Source organism: Grammomys surdaster, unplaced genomic scaffold (genome assembly GCF_004785775.1).
Source record: "Grammomys surdaster isolate TR1022 unplaced genomic scaffold, NIH_TR_1.0 126219, whole genome shotgun sequence".
Taxonomy (NCBI): Eukaryota; Metazoa; Chordata; class Mammalia; order Rodentia; family Muridae; genus Grammomys; species Grammomys surdaster.
The window spans coordinates 1,474,899-1,501,695 of NW_021621022.1; the positions used below are offsets into that span (position 1 = coordinate 1,474,899).

Here is a 26,797-nt window from a genome sequence, read left to right on the forward strand (position 1 = left end):
TAAGTTCCCTTGGTTGTAGTGTTTTAATGTAGCAATAGAAAAGTAACAGACACATCCAAACACCAGGAAGATTGTCTCCAGCAGTGTTTAACAGAATGTCAGCTCCGGGGTGGTACCAAATGCAGGGAGGGATTGCCTTTGTTTTACAGCTGGAAATGACTATTTAAATTGTAACAAATATGGAACAAAAATTGTCCTCGATTTTGGCTTGGACTATGGCACCTGCTGCACAATTCTGGCAGTTATAAATTCAACGTTCAGTAAAGTGGCATATTGTACTGTGACCCCAGCAAAAAAAAAAAAGCTTGCAGCAAAACAATCCAAGACCACAGACTCTGGCTTTTCTCCTTCCAAACTGAACTGGAAAGGCTTCCCACCAAATGACTGCCTTGCTCCTGGTCTCCCAGGTGATGCCACTGCCTCACAGTGGTCATTCTCTAGCTGGGGCTTTCGCTCACGACACAGCTAGAGAGTTTCAAAGGAAAGTCCACAGAGACAGCAATGAGCCATGAACTCTGTTGTCTTTCCGTCCCCTCACTTAAGCAGGGAGACGCCACACTTAGGATCAGTCTTTAAATGCCCCATGAGGCAGGTTATCTGATTATCCCTAACATGGTAGATTCGATGACACTTCCAACTTAGAGTTGGGATTTCAACATGACTCTGTATGTCTCCTGGGTCCACTCCTCCAAACTGCCCTACCTCTTTCTGGTGTAACCAAGAGTCAGGCTGTTTCCCGGCAGCATGGACTCAGACTGTTAACTCTGCCATGCCCTCACTTCCTGGTCCATCAAGGTGAAACTGGATGAGCTGTCAAGCAGGGTCGTCACATCTGCATGCAGAGCCAGTGCCCGGTGCACAGTGGATGCTTAACAAGTGTTACCAACCGCTGCTACCATGGGCACTTCTGTTGTCTTAACTTCATGGAATTCTCACAAACAAAGCCTGTGAGGTGGGACGGGGCCTAGACTCGGTGGGTAAGATTCTTGTTGTGAAAGTATAGGGACCATGTGAAATCAGGACACTAGATGCACATCAGTAACTCCGGCTTGGGAGCTGAGACAGGTGGATGCTGGGAGGGGTGCCCGACCAGTGTAGCCAAAGCAGCAAACTCCAGATTCAGTGAGAGATCTTATCTCAGAACATGAAGTGCGAAGTGATAGAGGAAGACACATAAAGTCAAGACCTGAACACAACTGCACATGTGTACACACTGTGTGTGCATGTGTGAATGTGCACCTGTGTGCATGCTCACCTGCTCTTGTGCACACAAAACCTGTGGTCTAAGCAAGATGGCTGCCACTAACCCATTTTATTGTTGATGAATTTTATAGGGAAGAGTGTACTGCCATGTAACATAGGAGCTTGATAGGCTAGGCAAGTGCTCTACCATTAAGCCACATGCCGACATGGTGGATGAAACAGATACAACCCATGAGGAACTGCAAATAGAGTCCAGTTACTGATGCTGCCCATTGCATCAGAACCTGTCTTGCTTTGCTGGGCTACAAGCGGCATATGTCCATTTCTCAACAAAGACGCGATTGCCAAGATATGAGCAAGAAATTTAGCTTTGTGACCTTACCTTCCCATCCCTGGGGTTGGCTGTGGACAGAATACATGCCCTCCTGGGAGGTGCTAAGGGAAACTGATGTATTGATGCCTCTTGGAACCAGGAACTTACCAGCCAGTATGTGTCACAGTTCTCTGTGCCCGAAAGATCGTTCTTATTTTCTCAGATACAAAAATAGCATCTTTTCTCACCATCCACATGGAGATGTGTAGAGCATACACAACTTCTGTCTGCCCTTACTCACCTCCTGTCCCGGGGCCTATAGGTCAGAGAGGCTCTGAGTACACCCTCCCCTGTCTACAGAAAGCAGTTCTATACCTAAAATTAGAAGTGGTGGTGGGCCCCTGTCCAGGACCTGGGTGTTGGGCAGGACTTGGCCTTGGTTCTATTCTTTCCCAAATCTTCCCTTTGGGCATTTTCACATTTTTTTTCCCTTTTCATTTTACTTTTAAGAGAAAGATCTCTTGGGAATTGTGGCTTCTGTTCTGTTGCTTCCCAGAATTCCCAAGACCGGGAAGGAAAACCGGCTACATTTCACCCTGCTGGCCCAGTGCCTTCCACAGCACAGCTCTTAGGGGTAACATAACTGCAGGGTCTGGGTCTCTAACTCCTCCTCTCTCCTCCCACTACCAGTTAAATGGCACACTGGAGCCCGAGGTCAGAGTGTCCTGAGAAAGCAGACCCTAGGGCACCTGTCCAGAGGCAAGGGTTGGAAAGTGGTGGAGCTGAGAGCAAGCAAATAGAAACCGACCCATAGGCAAAGTCAACATCTAGAACAAATACAACCCAAGTCAGCTGGCGGTTGGCCTTGAATCATCACTGCAAAGAATTTTCCAGACCTGCAGGCTTGTTTTTTATTCCTGAATTTTATTCTCAAAGGGTCCTGAGGAAGATACAGAAACAAAAACATTTTGAACTTCTGCATTTTTACAAATCAATTTTCTTTCCTGCTATGGAATGCAGGAAGCAGATGCCAGAGGTTCACTGCTTCTCCTGATCACAGCATAACACAGAAGGCAGACAGCACAGGGCCACCAGCAAGGGCTCTTGTCTTGGTCTCATCTGGTGGTGGCTGGCTATTGGCTGCATCTGTGGAGTCTTGCCCTGCCACTGGGCTCCCGGCAAGTGTGACCTCATCAGAAGCTAAAACAAGGCAGAAGTGTCAGTGAATAAGGACTCCAGCTGGCTTCCCTGCAGGGGGACCCCACTGGAGCCAGGCCCCTAGGAACACAATTTGGCCAGTGTATATAAGAAAGTCTTTACAGCTACAACTAAACCTCTGCAAGCTTCACCCCTCTATCATTTGCTGGACCTCCTGAACTGTCTTCAGGGTGATGCCCAGCTGTCTGTCCACAAGCTATCTCACAGGATCTTCTGTGACCCTGACACCCACGGCCCACGTGGGATCCACTTCTGGGGTGGCATCTCTGTCATAGCCTCCAGAGTGACAACAGTGATTTTAGAGACTGACTCTAGCACTGACAATCTACATTCATCTTTTTGTAACCTTTGAACTTGGGCAGAGTCCATTTACACCTCTCAAAGTCCTGCTTGTATAGAGCCTTGCTGGATTAACAGCCAAACTTCCAAAAAAGCCCAAAGTTAAGAAGAGCTGGGGCACTCCTGGATCGTGGGTAAGAGACGTATGGAAAATTTGACAGTGATGGTCACACTTTAGAAAGACTCAGAAAGGCTTGGGAGCTGAGTACAGCACCCGGCCTTCCTGAGCAGCTAGCTGCAAACAGCTGAGCCCCAATTAATTGGATGTCTAGAAAGACCCTGTGTTGCCTAGACTCTGTAAAGGAAGGGGTCAGGATGCTGGCAGTTAAGAGACCACAAACCCATCCAAGAAGCACTCTAACAGGGCATTGAAAATGGTGAGAAAGTTGTCCCCCTTTGGAAAAGATAAGTGAGAAGTAACTCAGTAGGGCCATAGCAGGTACTCCAGGAATCCTAAACTTGATGAGGAGAAGCATGTTATTGAAGTGTTCCCAGAGTTCTATAGTTCTGACTCCTGCCCAGAGCTTCTAATTGTCATAGCAGAAGGTGGCTTAAGATGGTTGAAGGAGAAATTAGTCTGGCCCTCAAAGAGGCATATACATAGTGCTCCTGGGTGCTGCCAGGGCTCTGAAATATATTTTCAGGAGAAATGGTACCTACCATGGCAAGAAGGTTTCCAAGCATTGTCTGTATCTGACAACCATGAGCCAAATTAGATAGAAAAGCATGCCAAACAGAGCCACCATGTGTGGCAGCCAGCCAGATGGTCATATGCTGAGGTGGACACATATGTGACCAATGAGTAAAGTCCTGAGTGTTCCCCAATTCCCTAATGCATGAGAAACAAGTAGATTCAGCGAGGCCTCTGACCTAAGTTCTGAGTCTTAGTGGGCTCTGGCTGCCCATGGAAACACTTTCATAATGGCGCCCATCTAAGGACCAGGGTGTATGTGTGTGTGGGGGGGTGTCCGCTACTTTTGTGGAGCTTTTTCCTCAGAACCAAAATATTTCTTCCTGGAGGAAAGAAGAAGGGTGACAAGATTCAGGAAAATAATAAAGCTTATAAGGCTGAGGAAGCCCTGAAGGCTGTGACTCACACAGCCTCCCCAAGCCTACAGTGTAGGAAGACTTGAGCAGAGCTGCCTGCACGTTGGCCAAGTGGTTGTAAGGATTATCACACATGCTGGGTGGGGCTTTTGATGACGTGGCTCCTGGTGATTTGCCAAGTCTTCTGTGATTGGATGAAATCATGTCTTTATTTTATCATCGGTGCCCTCCCTGGGGTTATGTCTCCTCAGGGAATACTGCATAGCCGCCTAAGAGCTAAGCGGGCCTGCGAACCTACAAGACTAGCAGTGGAACCAGGATGACATCACACCTTATGCACAGGAGAAGCTGTACAAAGTAAAGAGCTGCATCTACTGCCAACCCCAGAGAGAAGGAGATTGCTTACACCATGGGACACTCATGTCATACTACAAGGAGGGTGGTGGTCTGAGTGAAAATGGCCCCCATAGACACATAGGGACTGAATGGCATTATTGGAGATGTAGTCTTGTTGGAGGAAGTGTGTCAATGTTGGGGGAGGTGGTAGGAACAGGCTTTAAGGTTTTAGAAGCTCAAGCCAGGCCTAGTGTCTCACTGTCTCTTTCAGCTGCCTGCCAATCCAGATGTAGACCTCTCAGCTACCTCTCCAGCAGTGTGTCTCCCTGCATGCTGCCATGCTTTTGTCATGACAACAATGGACTGTGAGCCAGCCCGAGTGAAATATTTTGCTTATAAGAAAGAGTTGCTGTAGTCGTGGTGTCTCTTCACAGCAATAGAAACTCTAAATAAGACACAGGGAAAGTTGTGAAAAGCTGTGGGTTTGGGGCCATGACCCATATGGCTGTCTGTTCACTTCATGGGTTTTCTGGTATACACCTGATGGTTTATCACTCACCCACCGTATGTATGATACTTGCTACTCATGTGAAGCTACATTCCCATGTGATCTGTCATTAACATCTACACTAATTACACTTAGTTAAGAGAACTTGTCTCAGGCAGTGCCCACAGCAATATGAGGAAACATAACTGAGCTCTCGAGAGTGAAGAAGGTCAAATAGAACAGTCCAGCATCTGGAAAAAAACTGTACCATTGTCTTGACTTGTAACCCAAAGTAGATTGGCATACATGTGGTCTGCCCACGACAGGCAATCCTTAAGATCAAGGTGGGCTCCATTCACTCACCAGTTGTATGCCTTATCTAAATAACTGAGCCTTTCTGAGTTCCAAGTGTCCTGTCTTTGTTGTAGGAGTGGGTGTGCCACTGTTGTGTCCTATGACTGACGTGTCAAATAAGACAAGTGAGCAAAATCCCTACTGTAAAGTCATCCATCAAATGCTCCTAGCTCCCTCCCTTACAATTTTCCCCAAGTAGAGTTGGTTTCTCTTTCTCCTCCCATTGGCCTGTGTGTAGAAAAGCAGCCATTGGATGAAACACAGAATCTGGGCAGCAGAGAGTTACTTTGACTTCTGCTTCTAAACAAGATGCCCAGCCCTACCTGGCCCCACTGGTGGTCTGCCATGGAAGAGCTCTGTGTAACAGAAGTCTTGAAAAGTCTACTGTTGATCTTCCTGAGGCCTGAAAAGCTTAGAGACATGCTCTCCTGGGCAATGTGTGGTCCACTTAAGAGTTCCAATACTGGAATTCTCTTCCCTTTGAAAGGCTCCCAAATGCTCAGCAATGCCTTGACTTACCCCACACTTCACACTCATCCATTCTGCATGTGAATGAGGAGGCTCAAGGCCAAAGCTTCTGGAAGTCCTGAACTCTTTCCTCGTATCCCTTACCACTCCCATCCTCTTCCGAAGATTTCCAGGAAAACAAAACAAAGCAAGCAAGCAAACAAACAAACAAAAAAACAGCTTCTGGTCTCCCTTGAAATCTCTGAGCCTGTGACATCTCAGTACATGATGCTGCTGGGCAGCTCCAGTCCAGGGAGCCATGCAGCAACCTGCATCCCGGTTTCAGCTTCAGAGCGGCACCTCTAGAAAGCCTTCCTTGGTCTCTTCCACTACTCTGCTTCCTCCCTGGCTTTCAACCCTATCTGAACCTATCTTACTTTGTGTTCCATGTGTTCTATTGGGTTCTCTTGACATAAGCACAATCCACATGAAGCAGATGATCTCCTGCACTTAGTTTGGCAAGAACCAGCAAATCCCAGGACAGTACCGGCCTGGTCACTCTGTTTCTGGAGTGAAGAGAAATATTTGTTGTGTGTATCTATGACTGTATAATCTTATCCTTTATAGAACTGACAATGCATGCAGACCTAGGAAGTCTGGGAGCACAAAAGAGAGAAATGCCCCCTGGCCATCATGGATGACATCTTCTTGGCTTCTTATAAGCCAGGACCCCAAATTCCCCTCATCCTTGATTCTAAATAAGGGAATCACTAGGTTTTCTCTGTGATCTCTCTCCAGAGTTGAATAGATGATCATCTCTCAGCCTTGATTTCTGGGATCAAACCAGAGGGGAATCGTTAGGTTCTGGGAGAGTGCCTAATAATGAGGGCTCGCCTGTCACTCAAGAAACTTTATCTGCTAAAGATGACAGCAGCTGAGCTCTTCACACAGGTTACTAAGATGTCGAACTGTTCTAACTCTTCTCATAGATTGTCTCATTTCTCTTAAGAAACTGTCTCAGTAACCACGATTTTTGAAAAGCGTGCATGCCACACTCCCCTGTGTCAGCTGAACCCTTCAGCCTTGCATACCGCCAAAGCTTCATCCCATGGGGATTCGTGTGGTTGAGATGAGACTGTCCCCTGTAGGCTTGGATATCTGAACACTTTGTCTCCAACTGGAGGTGCTGTTTGGGGAGACTTTGGAGGTATGGCCCTGCTAGAGGACTTAGTCACTAAAGGGTGCCTTTTGAAACTTTACAGCGTTATGCCGTTTCAAGTTCACTTTTTCGGCTTCCTGTCAAACAGTGTGAGGTCTCAGGTGCTACTCTAGCTGCCATGCCTGCTGCCCGTAGCCTCTGTTCTGTCATCTCGGACTCTAACCCTCTGCAATCATAAGCCCAAAGAAACGCTTCCTTCTGTAAGTTGCTTTGGTCATGGTGGTTTATTACAGTAACACAAAAAGCAACTAAGACTATGTGAATAACCTGGTTTCTAGAGGGTGACAGTGATTGCCACTGGGGTGGCCCACTCCTGGGTCTCCATTCCTCCTCTAACTATCTGCTGAAAGCCACATAGTATGCTCTTCTTGAGACTGGCTTCTAAGAGAGCTGAAGGACTCCTCAAGATGAGATGAGTGAGCGTGAGCCGGAAAGCTCTTCCATCCCTACCTTGGGAGCAAAATGGAGCATAAGGTTCCCAGCTATGCTTTGTAGCTGTGTCCTGCATGAGTGAGCAGCAGGGAGTGGTCACAAAGAGCTCAGTACTTTGTAGTAAAAGAAAGCATGCTACTGAGAGTTCTGGTGCCACTTGATGGGCACATAGATATCAATGTATTCTGAGTATCTGTTTCTTTGCAGGCATTGGATGGAGCTGTCCTTACTAACAGGAGCATCTGGGTTATCAGTAGCTCAAAAGCAAAGCTCATTCAGAACACAGTAAGCAGAAAGTCAGGTGCATTCTCCTCTAGGACCCTAAATTCTACTCAGATTGGCCTTTCCTGGTTCTTTCCACCACTGGTCCCAGTGAAACACACCCTATCTAATCTGTGGTCTTACATGGGGTTACAGAGCTGAGTGTGGGTGTCTGGTGAAAGCATCCAGTACACTCACCATCTGCTGGATCACTGTTGTAGACATGTTGCTGATGGTCTGTGTTCCTTAGTTCACCACAGGACTTCCTGACTTGGTTTTCAGGAGTACTTGCTTCTGCAAAAAAGCATGAGGGAAGGCACCATGGGACTGAGGGAACCTCTTCAGATGTCTCCATCAGCAGCAAACCCTTGAGTGTGGCCTTGTGTCATCCAATGAAGGACAGCAGGTCCAATGGTAAAATGCCTGGTCAGGAAGGCTGAGAGACACACAGAAAATATCCACATGCCCCTAAAAGCTGCATGAATGTGCCTGCTTCTGACTTCTGGGGAAGGGGCATTGTTTGGGAGACAGCTGCCTCCAAAAGTTCTTGCTTTCTTTTAGTCTGTAGTGTCTGGTGAGGTTGTCACCATCACAGAGGCACAGAAGAGACACTGCTAAATCTGTCTCATTTTCCACTCTGGATTGTTCTTTCCCAGCTCTGAATCTCAAGGAGATTAGCCTGCATGCATCTTGGAGCCACCTGAAGTTCACTAAACCTCCTCCCTCCTCACCTGTGTCAACTGGAAACATATGACCAAAGAGGTGGGCTCTGGAAAAGTAAGAGTGGTACTCTGTCCCTTCCTCCATCACTGGCTTTGAGAAACTCATCATACTTCTACAGATACAGCAATGGTCACTGGGGGAACACGCCCAGGACCCCTGAGGCTACCATGTTCCTTAAGAAACAGAATCTTCTAGATGTCTCCTGAGATCCCCAAGCTTTTCCATGGTTGTCGGAGTCTTTGCCACTGTACTTCATGCATTACAGGACATTCCAAGAGACAGAAATGCCATGGCCTGGAACCTAGGAGAAGGTTTATGACAGGAAACTCAAGACAGCTAGGAGGGAAAGGGGTACAGCAGGGCAGTGTGTAAAAAGCAAATGATTGGTCCCATTGGAGGACGCTATACGGGGAGATGCATGACACTTTTATCTGCACGGTGCTACCTAACCAATAGGAACAAGGAGTAGTCTCGTCTTTGTCCAAAAGAAAGGGTGCCTTTTCCCTCTGTTATGAGCTATCCCTGGTGATCATCTGGCCTGCACCCTCCAAAGGAGTGCATTTTCCTAGTTTGTATAGAGTCCTATTTCGGGCCTGAGACTGAGCCAGCACTTGTTTCTCTTTCCATAATCTCCCACCAGCCTGTTTCTTGGATTCTATATTAAAGTATTCTAGACAGGACATTCTTACTTATCTGTCACTCTGGGCTCCCTTTTCCCCACTCAAAACTGGGTAGGGGTTTAGCTCTGCTAGCCATGGCCAGCCTCTAGCAGCCAGTCTCAGCCTGGAAAGCAAAGGGAGACCCTGCAAGTGAGTGGCATAGACCTGTACGGCAGCATTTGAGCCAGGCAAACCCCCCGGAGGCTTCTGCCCTGCCCTTGTCGCTCCCACCATTACACAGCATAGCACTGCCTCTTCCACCCACTTCAAACACAACAGTCAAGAAGAAAAAAAGCAAAAATAGTCTCTGTCCCTTGAGAATGGCATGCTGCTGGGAGAGAGGCGTGATGCTGCACCAGATGCACCAGATGCATGGAAATGAGGCTGCAAACACTGGTGAGCAGTGCCCCTGGTGTTTGAAACCAGGGTTTGTTGTAGTTTTGTATTAGACCTTTTCATCTCAGTCTCCACCTAAAAAAAACTAGCCTAAACTAACCTCACCTGCCAGGGATGCTTAGCTGAGCAGAAGCTAGAAGAAAAGCGCCCTCAAGTCCAATCCTAAAGCTCTACAAACAGCCACCTCTTCGTTGGACCCACAACACTTTCAAGGAGAGGAGCTGTAGCTCATGTGTCATTGTCAAGGGTCACATGTCAAGAGTCATCCTGCATGTATCAGCTATATTAACAAGGGGCTCCTGGACTGAGAGCTTTTCCTTTGGGGTATCTTGGAACAGTTGGAGATTAGCAAGTGTTGGGCTGAACCCACTTCCTTCTGTTTTCTTCAAAGGTGACAGAGGTTGTCCTTGCTACAGGTTTCCTCTCCGGCCAGCATTTTTCTCTTAATCAGGGCAGCAGCTGCAGGCCCCAAGTGTAGGGGACGGACCAGGTCTTCTTTAAACCACTGGGAACCTCAGCATTGGATCCCAGCTTTTGTTATGGGCACCACAAACAAAACAGTGGCTCCTTGGTCCAACTCACTACCAGGTTTTCAATCCTAAAGTCCCACTGTCTTCTCATTTTTGAAGCTTAGTGAGTGATAATTTTTTTTATCCCTTATCCAATTTTGACAATAAGAAAAACATGAGGAAGGTGGAAGGCTCTAGTGTGTGAGGAGAGTCTGTTTGAGAGCCACTGAGGGGGTAAAGGGGCAGGGGAAGTGATCAGAATAGTTTCCTAGCACAGGAGCATCTGTGGGAAAATTCATCTCATTGGTAGACTAGTGCACCGGAACTGATGCGCGTGCATCCTGTGAGGACGAGCCCAGGAGTTCCAGATATAAGAGAGTCCAGGGGAGACTGCTGAGCTGAGCCTTGCAGCTCCACTGCCTGGATGCTGACTGTCTAACCCAGTGACCACTTCAGACACCTCTGAAGAGCTCAGTGAGAAGCATCCAGCACTGAAGACAAGTAGATTTTCTTACCCTTCCCATCAGCGAGAGCTGAAGGTCGCCCCATGATCTCGTCCTCGGTGGCATTCAGGTTCTGGATCAGAAAGTATGTGGTCATTTTTCCTTTCCCCTTCACTTCTATCTCTCCTCTCCTGACAATTTCAAACCCTTTGTTTTCCAGGGCTCTAGATAGAGAAAACCAAATGTCAGGTATCAAAGACCACAGACAAGTCCTGGACCCACCACAGAGGAGGGAGGAACTGAGGTGACACCTGTGGGGACATCAGGGTGAGGGGCCCAATGAGGAAGCAGAGAGGCATGAAGGACCAGTATAATGAGCAAGGTGTCAAAGGCTGGGAGTGGCCACAGGGGACTCAAGACCTATCTCTACCCTGTCGCTTGGTTTTTACTCTCTAGTGACCTAGTTTTGTGCAAGTCTTTGTTCAAGATTCAGCTCAGGCATCTCCATAAAACCTTCCCCTCTGGATACTGACCCTCCTAACCTCCTATATCTCACTCTCTAATTCTGCTGGTGGGGGAGTAGAATGGTTAGAGCTGGAGTCTGAACCTCACCCAGCTCTTTCTGGCCTTCTCAGAGCCGAGGCAAACTGTTTTGTTGTTGGTTGGTTGGGTTGGGTTGTTTTGTTTTGTTTAGACTTTATCTCAGATTTTTTTCCTTTGCCATTTTTTTTATTGAAAATAAATTTTTCACACACTATATTCTGATCGAGTTTTTCCCTTCCTTATCTCCTACAAAATCCTCTCCACCATCCAACTCCATGCTTTCTCTCTCTCTCTCTCTCTCTCTCTCTCTCTCTCTCTCTCTCTCTCTCTCTCTCTCTCTCTCTCTCTCTCAAACAGGAAAATTAAAAACAAAAGGAACAACCCAACAAAAACCCCACTGGAATGTTTTTTAAATGTATTTCATGTAAATAAGAGTAACAGTGGCTTTTCTTCACGGAGCTGCTCAACACCAAAGCAAATAACCAGTAGGAACTTAAATATAAATGTGGCTAACCCTAACTGTTCAAGAGACAGCGTTCTTTACGTCTTGACATCTGTTCATAGTTGTTCAGAAACAACTATGAGTTCTCTTTCTTCCTTCGCTAAACTAAGCCAATAAGATTTTTCTGTGAAAGACTAGGAAGTGACTGCTTCAGGTACCGTGAGCCACAATCTCTGTCATGATTGCCTGACTCACAGAGACATCAGCTATAGACAATATGTAAATAAAGGCATAGCTCTCGTATCATGGAGATCTCATTGCTAATTCTAGCTTCTGTTTTTGGACACACACACGCATGCATGCACGCACACACACGCACACACGCACACACACATACACACATACATATACACACACATACACAGACACATACACACACACACATACACACACACATACACACATACACACACACATACACACACACACACACATACACACACACATATTGCTCCTCCATCCAGCTCAGCACAGGTTATTTTCCCAATGTCCCACTGTCTTGTCCCAATAACGTTTTTTCTATTATTTTTAACAAATTGGGTTTAGCCTAGGGGTTATAGGATTGAAAACAAGTTATGGTAGAAGGCCTGTAATACAATATTTCCTGCAGAGCCAGAGAAGAAGCAGCCCCTTCCTTCCTGTCTTTCCCCATGCTGCTAGGTAGAGGATGGCTCTGGGAAGCTGGCAGGACAATGAAGGCCTAAGTAAACAGACAACCAACCTGTGGGCTGTAGGGCTCAGATGCACCTTGTTGGGAAGCCCGTGACTTTCCATCCTAGAGGCTGTGTTTACAGTGTCACCAAACAAGCAGTACCGAGGCATCTTGTCTCCCACCACACCTGCCAAGACCGGTCCAGTATGGATTCCCACTCTGATCTGTATAGAGAGAACTTCATTGAAAAGGGAACATTAAATTCTGCCTTTCCTTTGAAGGCACAGTTCAGATCAAATGAAAATACACACATTAAAGTGGCTAGCCCTGTGAGGTTTGACAAGTACATATGTCACTGCGACCGTTTCTAAAATGAAGTGTAGAGTAGTCCACAAAGTCATCTCGTGCTCTTTTCTAGTTAGCTTCCCCCAACCCACTACAAGCAGAATCAAAGCATTCCTTTCGGAGGGAGAAGGGAAGCCTGTGAGTGAGTCTCAGAAAGCTAATGCAGTGTAGAAGGATGGGGAATCTCAGAAAGCCCTGAGGGTCACAAGGTCCCCCAAAGGTTGTAAAAGTAGCAATGGCTGTGGGAAAGGGAGACTATCTTTGCAGGAGCTACCTGAAAATGGTGTCAGAGTTAGGGTCCAGGGGACAGCTTCCATGAGCTGCCACTAATGCTTGGGTAGGCTTCATAGTGTTACAGATGCATTTTGATGCTCCTGCAAGTAACCCCAATAAACTCACAAAGCTAGTCTTAGGTCGGTTTCTCCTTTGGTCTGTTACTGGTGTCCCACATGAGACCAATATTTGTTTATGTCTCCTGGGAAAAGTTCCACAACCCCACCCTCCTTCCAAAAGAGATCATTGATTTCTTACTTTATCAAAGAGTAATTTATATCTGGTTTCATTTAAACAACATATACTTTTTCAGATTCCTTTACAGTGGCATGTATATCTATAGTCGTGATTTTTATTGCCCAGTAGGAAGGATGGAAGCGTTCATTCCTCCATGTTCCTCCTTGTACATATTTAGGTTATTTCCAATCTGGGGCTATGATGAATAGTGTAGCTATAAACAGTTTGTGAAATACATTTGTGAACATGTGTTTAAATTCTTTTCAGGCAAAATAACCTAAAAATGTAGATGCCACCTGTGTCATAAAATAAATGCATGTTTAATTTTTACCAAAACCAAATTTCACCAAATTGTCCAAGTTTGCCTCTCCAGGTCTCCATTTTTATCAGTAACAGTATACACCTCAGCTGGGCTCTGAGCTGTTGGGGACATTGGAGACAAGCATTTCCTCAAGCCAGAGTCTTCGGCTGCTCAGTAAAGCCAAGTCACCTGCTGTGAAGCTTGACCAAAAGAGCAAGAATTACAGATTGCAAACAAGGTGTGCTCAGCGCCATGCTGTCACAAAGAAGGTTGTCCTTTAGCCACAGGAAAATCTCAAGAGCCAATAGCCTCCTCTGAGGCCTGGGGAAGCTGAGCCTTCTTTGTAGCTTTCTTGCTTAGGAGTGTGAGCCAGAGAATGGAGGACTTTGAATAGACGATGCTCTGTGAACCCTGTAGCATACCCCAGACCTGACCTGGACAGACTAGAGCTTTACGTTTCTGTGTGATATTTTGTCTTAAATGAAGAGCTCTTTTGCTCCCTACCTGGATGGGTTCCCCGGTGACAGGATTCATCACTTCTTTTGCAGAAATTCTCATCCCCAGAGCAAAATTAGCAACTCTTTGAGCATGGCTTTCAGTGGGTACTGGTACTCCACCCACCACCATGTAAGCATCACCTATTGTTTCTACCTGCCCGGGACAAAGACAGTTTTCAATGAGCTTCAGACACCTATAGCTACCAACACAACTATAACACCAAACACCTACATGTGGCTGCCATTTCCCAGGCATTGCCAAAAAATAAGATCTTTTTAAGCTATTGACTCTTTGCTGGGGAAATAAAGAGCAGGAACACAGAAGAAGGAACACAAGATAGCCAAAAGACTTTTATGATTTTTGTTTTGGTTTTCTTTCAGTGCCCAGGGTCCCACATAGCTATGCAAGCAACTTACCTCTGAACCATACCCCCGATCTCCTTTCTGATTTTGGAAAAGAAATGAATCCCAGAGAAGATAAAGTTCCTGGGTAGTCATTTGATGTTCTATATTAGATAATAAATTATGTGGATGAAACTCTCTGCTGAGCAGGAGACTAAATGCCTAGGAAAGTACTGTTTGCTGCTCACGGGCACCAAAATACCATCTGAGCATGGGTTTTATGAAAGGGAGGATTCCTAAAGCACTTCTCTCACTTCCTGTGTGCCTTCTCCTTTTCAGACTGGTACAGACACAATAAAGGAAAATGGGCTTAAGTGCTTCCTCTCTGGTCTGATTCCAGAAGCAGGCCATACCATACCCATGCACACCCATACTCACAAGCACACGCATGTGTGTGCGCACACACACACACAAATACAACAGAGACACAGACACACATACACACACTCTCTCACAAACACACACACACACACACACACACACACACACACATACACACTTACTTTGTAGACCTCGTGGACATTGGTTAACCTGTCAAACTTGGAATACATTGAGTTCAGCATATTCACTATTTGGATAGGTTCACAGGCCGCACAGATGTTGGTGAATGTCACTACATCGCTGAAAAGGATTGTACATGTTTCAAATTCTCCTGCAACAGAAACTATGTCAGTGGTAGGCAAGGATACCAAATAATAATTCTATGAATTTTGATTTTGGTGTCTTCTGAAGTCCACGCCTGCTTGTGCCTTGGGAGAACTGAGCTGGCTGTCATTCATGGCTCCCCATCTAGTCAACAGATGTGAGCACTTACGTTGAGTTCCTGGTGTAAGAAAGTCAGTATCTCACAAGAATCATGAAATAGGCAAAAGGAGCTGCAGGCCTTAGGGAGCTCCTGGGCTCGATGGATGCAACAGGATGAGTACACAACTGTTCCCACTGAGAAGTGACAAGTGCCATGGGTTAAGAGAAATGGCCCCTGTCAAGGGTCCACTTGCTTTGGTCCAAAAGCAGTCCCTGAACTATAGGAATGCCTGCCTGAGTCTGGAGGAGTCTGCCTGGGTAAACAGCAGGGCTGCCATATTTTCTTATTTCTTTCCTTCTCTAACATGGTCCCTAATTATACTAACTTCTACATGGCAGACAAAGATTTCGGTAAACTAATAATCCTGACTTCATTTGAATCCATAGCATACCCTACAAATGGGACCCTGCTACCTGATCCTATGACTCAGCAACTCCATCTGACTTGCTCTAACCCAGCCCACAGTCTTTCTTGGGGCTATCTCAGTGTGAGGAGTACCCCCAGCCTTGGGGCCTGCACATCTGCTGTCTCTTTGCCTGAGCACACTTCTCATCTTGGTGAGAACTAAGATGGGAGACTGCCTATACTGATATCTGCTGCCTGCTAGTGTGTATAGCAGGGCTTGGCATGAGAAATTACTCAACAACTATGTGCTAAGTGGACAGCTGAAACCCAGAACTTCGTGGGTGCCTTCTTCATTGTGTATCCCTCTGCCACCGATCTCTGCCACACGACTGCCATTCCTACCTCCACTGTTCTCAGCCTTCTCATCTCAGTTGATTTTTAAAATTGTTTTTATTCTACATTATGGCCATTTTCTAAATTGAAAATAAGGTTGTTTTTATACAATACATTCTGACTATGATTTTCTCTCATCTCCTCCCAGATCTTTCTCATCTCCCCAACCATCCCATGTGATTCCAGTTCATGTCAACTTGACAAAAAGTTAATCAGATAGTCTTACACCATTCATAGAGGTCGAATTACCTATTACCCACAGTACCATAGATTCTAGACCTATATAGCTCTATGCTAGAACTTTCCTGTTAGTTCTGCCTACAATTCCTACCACGTACTGCTCTTGTTATGACAGGTTCTGCAGATATCTCACACTTGACACTTCTCTACTGACCTGACTGCCATTGCCTCAGGCCTGATCATCTTTCGCGTGTGTATGTGTGTGTGTGTGTGTGTGTGTGTGTGTGTGTATGTGTGTGTTGCATATACATGAAAGTTCAGCTGTATGAGCCCACAGACCAGAAGAAAGAGTTGGGTATCTTCCTTTATTGCTCTCTGATTTACTGCCTTGAAGCAAGGTCTCTGCTCAAGAAGATTTATTGCTCTAGAAGTTCACCTTTTGCTAGGCTTGCTGGCCAGTGAGCTCTTGCATCTACCTGTCTCTGGATCCCCCAGCCCCAGTGCATGGTTATTGGCACATATAGCTTTTTATGTGGATACTCAGGATTTGAACTAAGTTTTTCTCACTGTGTGGCTCAGTTTTCTTTCACTTTCTTCTGTGTGGTCATATAGCACTGTTTATGTGAGTAATGGAGATTTGAACTTGGGTCCTCATGTTTACAGAGCAAGTGCTCTTACCCTGAGACATATTCCCAAGCCTCTACTCCATCTTGAGATAAATCATCACAGGTTTCTAGACTAGCAACCTCAGAGTCCTCACCACTGACCCTCCCTACTACATGAGGATAAAATCCTTGTAGGGACCTTGTTGATCCCCCTCACGGAGTCTCAGCACAGGCCTTTATCACCAACTGCTATGTGATGAGCACCCAGTCTTCCCTCTTCACTACACTACATCAAAACTGGCATATATGGAACTAGTCATGCCACTTCTACTATAAGAAAAATGAACTTGGGAGCAGAGACATGGCTCAGAGGGTAAGATTACTTACTATGTTTACCTATAGCCCTAGGGTTGGGGTTGGAGGAGGCAGAGACAGGTAGAGGCAAGAGCTCACTGGCCAGCGAGCATAGTTGAAAAAGTAAGCTCGAGGATTTCAGTCCAAGTCCTCAACCACATGGAAATCTACGTACAGCCCTGAAATATGCTAGGAAAGCCTGAATATTGTGAGGCTTGCTGTCCTCTAGCATAACTCCGATACCAGTGAGAGGCTTTATCTCAATTGGAGAAGGCAGAGACAGACATCTCTGATCTCCATGTGCATATAGGCACATACACTAACACATACACATTCCTATACAACACACACACACACACTTCAGTGAGTCTTCACTGTCTACAAAACGGTATACAATTTCCTTTTCTATAAGAGCCCAGAGTCATCACTGCAGCCCTGGAGCCTCCTTGTCCATGTCCTACTCTGAAAACAATCCACATTCAACTTGCATTCTTTTTATTATCTCCAATATAGTGAAGAGAAATGAAAGAGATACAGGTTAACCACTTAGCCCAAGACGGTGCCACTTCTAAGTGATGAAGCCAGAAATCATGTCCAGACCTGCCTAGGTTGAAAATTCACACCACTTAGCATGAGCGTGATCTTCCCTATACTCCAAGATCACCTTAAAAGAAAGAATTCATACCTGCAGCCACCTTTTTGCCCTCCTTGAGCTGGTTGGCCACATGTTCAGGCAGCATGGCATACAGCAAGGTCTCTGTCTTCTTCTTTTCGATGGCCAGGTGATTGGAAAGGACACGCAACTCCTCCTTCTTCTTCTCCAGCTGGGAGGACAGCTCCATCTCTGCCAGCCTCTGCTGGTTGAGGAGGATTAGATCCCTGGTTGTGTCGTGTGGAGCAATGTCAGAAAGATGCATCTTGCTCTCTTCCAGCTCTTGTAGGCTACGGAGCTTTGGAGAACACATGAAGATCATGCACTTCAGAAACTCCATCCAGATCATCTGGCCTGCCCATCACAGAGAGGAATGTGACAATGTAGAATGTCTCCAAGATGGAATGAGAGGCAAGCATCACCCACACCACATGCCTGTTAGCCACTCAGTGCATAGCCATATGTTATAAGAATCATCTATGCTTCTGTCTCCATTCACTCATCGCCACTCTACACAGCAGCTCTTCCTGTGACTGCAGTTCTGAGCTTGAGATGCCAACCTCAGCAGCTAGGTCGCTAGGTTTTCTCTTTGCTTTGCTCGTCTACTGTCTTAGGTGTGAACCTAATGTTCCTTCTGGAATTCTTGCTTCCTGAGGCTTTCGGCCACGGATGTCTCTCTAGAGTTTCCCTATTTCTTTGAAGGTTTTCTTCAGTCTTTGTCCACCCCTACTCCTGCCTCCAAGATACACTTTTTGTATGTGTGCACTAGTGGCACAAATGTCATGGGAGGAACCAACTGCTTCGTGATTAGATTTAAGGCCTAATCCCTGAGACAGAACCCACATCTGACACTGCTAAACTGGCCAAGAACCTGAGACTAGATAGGTCATGGGCATAATAAATATTATTATTCTGTTAAAGGAGCATGACAATAAAATGACTTCTGTTGGCATAGTGCCACATATATACATGCATACATATATAGATTATGCATAGTCATACATGCATATACATATATACATTATATACATTACATATGTACATACATATATACATACATACACACATACGTACATTATATAATGCCACAGATCAATTCTTCACTCAACCCACATTAAAAGAAGCTTCTTGTAGCAGGTAAGAAATTGATGCAGAAATAGACAATGTGCAGAGAGTAAGAGACTTTAGATCACTCAGTGCTAAATTGGACATCCTCATTAAATCCTTCACTTCAAGGCTCAGTGGATGATGAGGTAGAAGTGTTCTAAGAGCCAGAGAGGATTGACAACTCCAAGGAAACAACATCTTCCAGACACAACAGGACTGATGCACATATGAACTCTCAGAAACTGATAGCATTCACAGGACCTACATAGGTTCAAGCTTTATGGGGACCAAGTGCTGAGAGGGGAAAGTGGACATAATCTCCTAACCCTATCCAAGAAATTATCTATAATTGTTACTTGCTACCAATGAAGTCACCCTGGGTATAACAACCATACTTCAGGGTAGGATCCATGTCCAGGAGTAATTGGCCAACACAAACTCAGTGAGATTTTTGTAGACTTTTTATTTCATTTTGCTTTGTTGGAGTTATTACTTTTTTGTCTTATTTGTGGTTTGCTTGTTTATTTTGGTTTCGTGTGTGTGTGTGTGTGAGTGTGTGTGTGTGTGTTGCATGTAGAGTTTTTGGTGTTTTATTTTTCCCTTTTCTTTTGGTTGTATATTTTGAAGAGAGAGAACATGAAGATGGGTGGGTAGGAGGCTGAGAGGATCTGAGAGGAATGTTTTTCTCGGAGGAGAAAAACATGATGAAAATGTATTGTATGGAAAACATTTTCAATTAAAAAATAAAACAAACATCAATTTACTATATGGTCTAGCAAGTCCACGTCTCTACATTCTCCAAAGAACTGAAATACAGGACTCAAGGAGATAGATATGTGGATCCCATAGTCACAGATAGCCACAGGAGCCAGAGGAAGTAAGGCAACACTATCAGCAGATGAATGAGTAGAGACAGGAGGCATTGGGCTATTGCTCAGCCTAAAAGAAAAAGGAAACGAGCCAATTGCAGAGGAACCAGTCCTAGAAGACTCCACTTCCTTACTCAGTACCTAGAGAAGCCACAGTCCCAGAGATGAAGGGAGCAAGTCGGTTGCCAGAGGAACTGGGAGCAACTGTTTAATAAGCACAGTGCTTGAATTTTGCAAATATTTAAAAATATTCTGGAGATGAATAGAGCAGTGTGTGTACAAACTGTAAGCATTCTTAATATGAATCACCTGTAGTATAGATTAAAATATAGAAAAACTTCTGTCATAATTCAAACAAAACCAAAATGTGTCCCCTACCAGTAAGTCAGATGAATTTGTTGCTTTAGAAAGGATAGACATTAACTTAATATATTACTTCTCACATAACAGAGAGCAAAAATTTATAACTATAGAATTTAAAATTACAATTGCATATTTTAGTATACAATATAATCATATCATATACTGTTGGAATGCATATGCTTCCATATAATATGCTTATGTGTATATATACATTTATTAATTAGTTCATTTATCTCTAAACCACCAATGATTAAAAATATAAAATGTTATTTACTGATCAGGCCAAGTATAAATATCAGAGGGAAAAAAGCCCAACTTGTTCTGAATATAGTCCCTTCCCTGGCTTGGGGGAAGCTGAAAAGCTGTCTTCCCACTCTGGCTGACCTAACAGGGAGAAAGGAAAGGTATGGGGGCTCTTACCCCGGAGTTTGAGTGTCGGCTGGCTCTTCCATGCTTCGGGCATCATTTCTCTTCGTGTCTTCAAGACAAATTGACTATTAATGAACTTGCAGATGCTGGAGATGTTGAAAGTAACTTGAGGGTGGATGATGGAGAAATACTCATCTAGTCCAAACTTCTGGGTTAGGATTCCAGGGACATACTTCTGAATATTCACTCCAGCTTGCTTGACCCTTAGCTATCCACAGAGGACACATGTCAGTCTGGAGAACAGGAAGCCACTTCCACCATTAGCTTTCCCTTAGATACGACAGTTTGGCTCTGTTTTGTGACTCACTGGGATGAAGGAAGGCCAGTAATGGAATAAACACAACAGAACTATAATTTAATGTCAGCTGCAGTCAAATCTGCAGCCGACATTTGGAAGAGGCATGAAATAGCATGGAGGGGGCTCAGAAGCACAGTCTGACTTCCAAGAGACATTCAGGCTCAACAAGGCCAAGCGTTCTTCATTCTGTGTTCTCTGTCTCCCCCATACCTCGTACCCCCTTACAACCCATGACATCTGTCATAAACTAGCAAATTCTGGACCTGTCACCAGTTCATCCAGGGACCAGGGCAATGTTTCTCTCCTCTCTCTAGAGAATGCCCAGAAGGAAGTGTGGAATGGGGACCTTGACATCACATGTCAAATACCAACACAGTGCCTCAGAGCCTTTATTAACCATAAGAACTCAGGCAAGGCACAGAAATAAACCTCATGTATCATTCAATTTCTGTTATTCTATACACAAAACCTGAAAAGGGAACATTTAGAGTCAGGTGGACTGAAAACATTAGTGGCACAAGTAATAATAATCTTGTGGCATTGGAGAAGCACTGGCATTCATTGACTTATAAATTCTGTTTCCTGCCTAGGGGTGTTTATTTACCACTGTGATACCATCACTTCTCTGAGGGAAGATACTATCCTTAGGTGAGTATATGTCACGTCGTAGAGTTCATGCTGCACAGTCAGCTGGCAGAGATATGCATACGAGTTCCAATAAACACTAGAGAAATTTATAGTGGCTGAACATTTTGACGGGTACTTTTGACCGAATTCATTTTGCCTACATGCCCTTTAAGTGAATTTTTAAAAGTCAACTCAGTTCACGTGTCTATATCATCTGTTTCTACATCTGGTTTGTTCTGTCTTTCACTACGTAGCCCATGCTGATTGTGAACTTAATGCTTGCCTCAGCCTCCTGAGTGCTAGGATTATGGATGTGAGCCATCACATGCAAGCTCTAGAAAAAAGATATTTTTATCCTGGGAAATGGATAGCAATCAAATTTAAATGATCATACACACACACACACACATCACAAACACAGGACACAGCAGGAAGCTCTACGAAGATGCAGGAAATGAAGCATGGTGGGACTGAGAATCTGCTGTAGTCACAGAGGGTGGCAGGCCACTTTTAGGACCGTGGGTATAGGCTGTAGTCTGATGTGTATTTCTGAAGTGAATTTTAAAGTCATCCTTCAACTTTTCTTTCTGATCATAAACTTTTCCATTTATTCATTGGTTCAACTTCCTTGCTGTTTAAGAAGATCATGAATTCCAGAAGAGTCTATAACATAAAGTAAGGTCAGGGGACCCTCCAAGGCAAAATCTAGTCTCCTAAGTCCTGTGAACCAGGGATCTAAGACCTTACAGCCATAATAGTGATGAACTGGACTCCCCAATCCTGATTTATTCCCTATCCCAAGCTTCTGAGGAAAAGAATCTCTTACTGCTTCATCAAAGACAATGTGGAAAGGAAAAACATTGCAGAACACCTCCTCTTCAATCCACAGTCTCTCAGGATAGACAGGCTGGAAGGTGTCCCCAAGGGGCCCTGGACACAGAGAGAGAAAGCCCTAATGAGCGGCCCTCACAGAGCTGCCTGGGCAGGGTTAGAATCTTAAGTATGTCACAGCCTGAGTGTGATTCCCACTCTTTAGCACAGGCTCCCTCAGCTTCTCCAGATGGCCACCGCAATTATTGTCCAAATTAAAACAAACAGAAAATTTGCGACCAGGTTGAGAAGCCCTCCTGCCCCCTGCCAAGTTTCTGCCCGCTGCTGAAGAGTTAGTTTCTGGGCCAATTGAGTATGTCTCACCATGAAAACAGAGCTGGCATTGAAACGGTGACAAGCAGACAATGAGCCAGAAGAGGAGTGAGTATGTGCCGGGCCCAGCATCAGGGACATTTGCCATGGAGCTTTTTAGACTGACAGTTTAGGGTGGCACGTGAAAATTTAACCAACAGTCCCATTTGGCAAGGGTTGTGGATTCTCAATGGAACCTTTTTGATATGAAAATCTCCTAGACAAAGGATGTCAATTGTGTTTGCTACAGCTTGAAGGACTCAGAATGCAGCTCTTTGAGCCCTGCAGACCTTCACCCAGATGCCTGTCATTTGACCTACCAGGCCATGACAAGAACCATCTAGCTCCCTTCTTCCACTGGGTAAGAGCTCTGATTCAGACTTGAGAGTTACGTGCTGGGTGGCAGGCCAGCTCTGTGCCCAAAGACCCGGTGTGATAAGCTTACCACCTTCACTTTGTGAATGGAAAACTGGAAGGGATTGTCTCATGTCACAGCTTCCTAGAGACAGAGACAGAAATGCACTTTCTTGGTTCTTGCCCTCTGTCCTTCATACTCCTGGCCAGCTGTGGTTAGCTACTGATTTCCAGTCCAAAAACACACCCCAGTGAAGGTCTGGGTCCAGAAGCAATGCAGACCTCACTGTGGCCAGTATGTCTGTGCCCAGCCTCTGCATCACAGTCAGCATCTGGGACTGAGTCCAAGCTAGTGGCTTTCCTGATTACAGAGATGACAGTGTCTCCATGTCACCCAGGACAAACAAAAGAGCTGATTTGTGGCAAGTTAGAAGCTGATTTTTAAAAGTTAAGACCACAGATGCCAAATCCAAGCTCTGCGAGAATTGGGCTTTGAAATTGCAGGAAGCTTTGCCCTATTTGTGTATGGGTCTCCTCCCCTGCAAACCAGGCAGTTGTTCTGATCTAAGAGCTGGACCCAGCAGAGTAGCCTGCTTACCTTTTCCAAACAGGACTGATGCCCTCATAACAGCTGAGTGAGCTTTCTCCCCATGGCAAACAGGGATGTTTAAGTATCTCTCCTTCATCCTAAGGAGTATTCCCTGGAGAGCCTGCAGAGGGAAGAAAATGAGGCTCGGATACCTGGTCACAGGACTGGAGATGAACCAGCCCTGCTGCTGCTGAGCCATCCGTATACACCAAAGCATGATGGTGGCTGGAGGATAGTTTGAGTGCTTTCAAGGTCAGTTCTATCGAGAGCCAGGAGCACTAAGGTGTACTCACCAATTAATCCTCACACCTTTTTTCCACCAAAGGCAGCTAGATATTTCTGCAAGAACTCCAGGGAATGCTTAGCAGCTCACGCTTCCCTATGTGTTGCTCTGAGACTATGTCCCAGTGCTAAATACAAAATGTGGAGAAAGCAGTTGGAAGGATGCTCTCCTCAGTCTTCCTTTACAGTAGCAAAAGGTTTGTAGCAACTGAAGATGCACAGCGGTGGGCTAGTTAACGACAAGAAAGATTTGGCAGACGGAAGATGTTCACACGCAAAATGAACATCCTCTTGACATAGGAGATGCCTCTCCCTAGGCAGAAAGTACATGGCTCTTGGTGGACCGGAAGTTGATCACACAGCATACATCGTCCTCCCCTAGATCGATGAGTAACTCTCAACTTGGGCCAAGTGAGTATGCAGGGGATCTGTGGACTTTTTAATGGTTCAGACTGTGATACATTAAAAAATGGCCAGTTCCAAAAAAAAGATGATATTAGTGTCTATCCAGTTCCTATAGACAAGCAGCATGTCAATCAATATTCCTCTCTTGAAACCCTTCCCCCATCTCAGGAGCTCTTTGTTTCCTTGTTCTTGGATGTGAGACAACAAACTCAGAAGCTACTGGCTCAGAGTGGCTTTTGTGGTTGTCATTTGTCTGGGACCACTCTCAAAAAAGCCTCTTTCCCTGGGGTTGAATACTCTCCCAGGGAGCAAACACTAACAGCTTTGCACACTGTAAGACATAACTCCCTCAGGTCTTCAGGAATCACAGTCCTACCTGTGTGTTTGAACAGGCTACATGGATTCAGTGAGATTTTAACCTAACACATGTAGCATCTAAACTGGCAATGATTACCGTATGAGCTGTAGCTAAGGTGGCCAAGGATGGGCCCTTGTCTGCACACTAGACCTGTAACTGGTTCCACTTGCTATGTGGGCACTGAGGACCTGATAGATCCACTCATAGCAAGAGGATTAAGATATAACATACCAGTTTCCAACTTCAAATCCTTTTTTCATGTTTCATTGTTGCTGAGGTTTCAAGTTCTTTATCCCAAACTGGACTCAAAATAATAGCAATCCTCCTGCCTCAGCATCCCAAGTGCATTTGGGTATAAACTACCATATCCAGCTTTGTTTTTTTCTATACATGAACATTTTACAGGCTCAAGTATAGCCTAGAAAGTCTGCATTAAGTTAACCTTGATTTTGCAATTCTCAGCTAGGAGTGACTTTTTTTACCCTCATCTATACTCTGGGGACATTGGCAATGTCTGGAAACATTTTTGATTGCCACAACTAAGAGGTAAGATTCTAGCTACATTGAATATCTATCTTGGATAGAGAGATGTCTGTGGTGTGGTGAAGGATCTTACAGCACAAAGTGCAGCCCATCACAGCCCAGAATAACCTGGTCCTTGGGATCAATAAAGCCAGGCCTGGGAAAGTTTGCCTTGCATTCCACCATTCAAGAGTTAGGGAACTGTGCTCTCTAAAGACACAGCACATTCAGTACCTCCTGGTCTGCCTGGATGTCCTCACTGTCTTGCGGCTGGTTTGCCTTTGCCCCTTTTATCTGTCTTCGAGCCTTCTGCACAACCAGAAACACGACATGTTCTTTCTTCCCTGTCCTTTCCACCTCTTCATTCATATCGAGGATACTCATGGCCACATCAGTGTCAAAGAAGTCCTTGGCCACAGCTTCAATGATGCCTGCAACAGAATGACACCCGAGGTGAAGAATGGCAGAAGCCTGCACACTGGCAAAAAGTACCACAATATCCTGTTGTACAACTTGGTGAGTGCCCTTCAGTTTACCAAGCCCTAGCTCGTGCCTTGCCTCAAGATAGGCAGCCTATGAAGGCTCAGGGTCAAGAACGTTCAGAGATTTAAGTTTTGTGAATTTGAATACCAAATATGTCCCTGTCATTATAATTTCTACTTCAACATCTATTCATGTTTTTATTTCAGGAAGACATGTAACTCATTAAGCATACTCCGTACATGAAAGAAGCAAAATTCCACTAGAAATACATTAAAAATGTCATGTGTTCAAAATTGTTATTTTGGGAATCCATCTCAGGGGTAAAATACAAAATATGGAGAAAGCAAATATGAAGTTGCCCATCAACAACAGAATCTACATTACCAAAGGATCGGCAACATCTACAAACAGAGTAGCAGGGTACTTAAGGAGAGTGTGAAATATCCAACCATCTAGATAGGGTTTTAGGGCTGGATATGCACCTCCATGGAGGAGTTTGTGGACTTAGAATACAGAAGTAGTTATGTTTGAAGTAAAATAACAAAAACAGTCTACATACCAAGACTTTCCTACAATGCTGATTTACAAACAAAAAAGTCAACAAATACAAAAATCTCCACAGAATTATCATAGCTATGCAACCAACTGTGCAGAGTGTTAAAAAAACATGTCTCTCTCTGGTGTTCCGGAAGTTCTAAAAATCTCCAGATCATTCAGATCATGATGGCAAGAAAATCAGTTACTACAGGAGGTGGAGTACCCTGCTCACAGCAGATGTATGGCCACTCTGGAGAGCTATGGGATGGGGTAACCCATTTCCTACCTGGTACAATGTGACACAGACCATGTCTGTCTGAGTAGTAATGGAGAAGCATTGCCCCGTCAGTTCCTCCCTCCACACGAAAGGATGGTGCGTTCATTTCCTAATTAACAGACACAGCACATTTTCCCCACAGGGAATACACATTGTTTATATTATGGTTTCTATAGGCTCATAAAATATATTTATTTTTCTAGGTTAACATACAAAGTAGTGGGTTCGACCACAGCATCTTTATACATCATATTTTATTCTTATTCAGTCTCCTCCTAGACTGGTCCTCCACCCCCTCCAGCTGCTTCCCATTCTCCCTCATTTTATCCTTAGGCTTCATTATCACAAGTATTCCATCACCTCTACTTCCCACTTCCCTAAAATCTCTCACTCCTTTCATGATTCTGTTTCCTATTCTGTGATGCCAACACATACGTATTAACATATGTACGTATATGTACATGTATATATGTTTTAAAAATATTTGAGTTACTTATTTTTATTTTATGTGTATAAGTGCTCTGCCTCTCTGCCTCTCTCTCTCTCTCTCTCTCTCTCTCTCTCTCTCTCTCTCTCGCTCTCTCTCTCTCTCTCTCTGTGTGTGTGTGTGTGTGTGTGTGTGTGTGTGTGTGTGTGTGTGTGT

At 44.9% G+C, this 26,797-nt stretch overlaps 1 protein-coding gene across 1 annotated transcript in view; it reads right to left on the bottom strand.

Moving 5' to 3' along the window:
• Positions 1 to 2,480: 2,480 nt before the first annotated feature.
• The window catches only part of LOC114613469 (guanylate cyclase soluble subunit beta-2), a 27,252-nt gene continuing 2,935 nt past the window's right edge, over positions 2,481 to 26,797 (bottom strand). Inside the window, exons 3-14 of the mRNA XM_028758776.1 lie at positions 26,164 to 26,263; positions 25,092 to 25,288; positions 23,300 to 23,411; positions 21,992 to 22,095; positions 20,232 to 20,448; positions 17,506 to 17,826; positions 14,642 to 14,790; positions 13,744 to 13,890; positions 12,153 to 12,307; positions 10,459 to 10,610; positions 7,855 to 7,950; positions 2,481 to 2,716 (exon numbers count right to left, since the gene is read on the bottom strand). Of these exons, the coding sequence (XP_028614609.1) occupies positions 2,571 to 2,716; positions 7,855 to 7,950; positions 10,459 to 10,610; positions 12,153 to 12,307; positions 13,744 to 13,890; positions 14,642 to 14,790; positions 17,506 to 17,826; positions 20,232 to 20,448; positions 21,992 to 22,095; positions 23,300 to 23,411; positions 25,092 to 25,288; positions 26,164 to 26,263 (1,896 nt within the window). The 3' untranslated portion in view covers positions 2,481 to 2,570. The remainder of the gene's footprint in view (positions 2,717 to 7,854; positions 7,951 to 10,458; positions 10,611 to 12,152; positions 12,308 to 13,743; positions 13,891 to 14,641; positions 14,791 to 17,505; positions 17,827 to 20,231; positions 20,449 to 21,991; positions 22,096 to 23,299; positions 23,412 to 25,091; positions 25,289 to 26,163; positions 26,264 to 26,797) is intronic.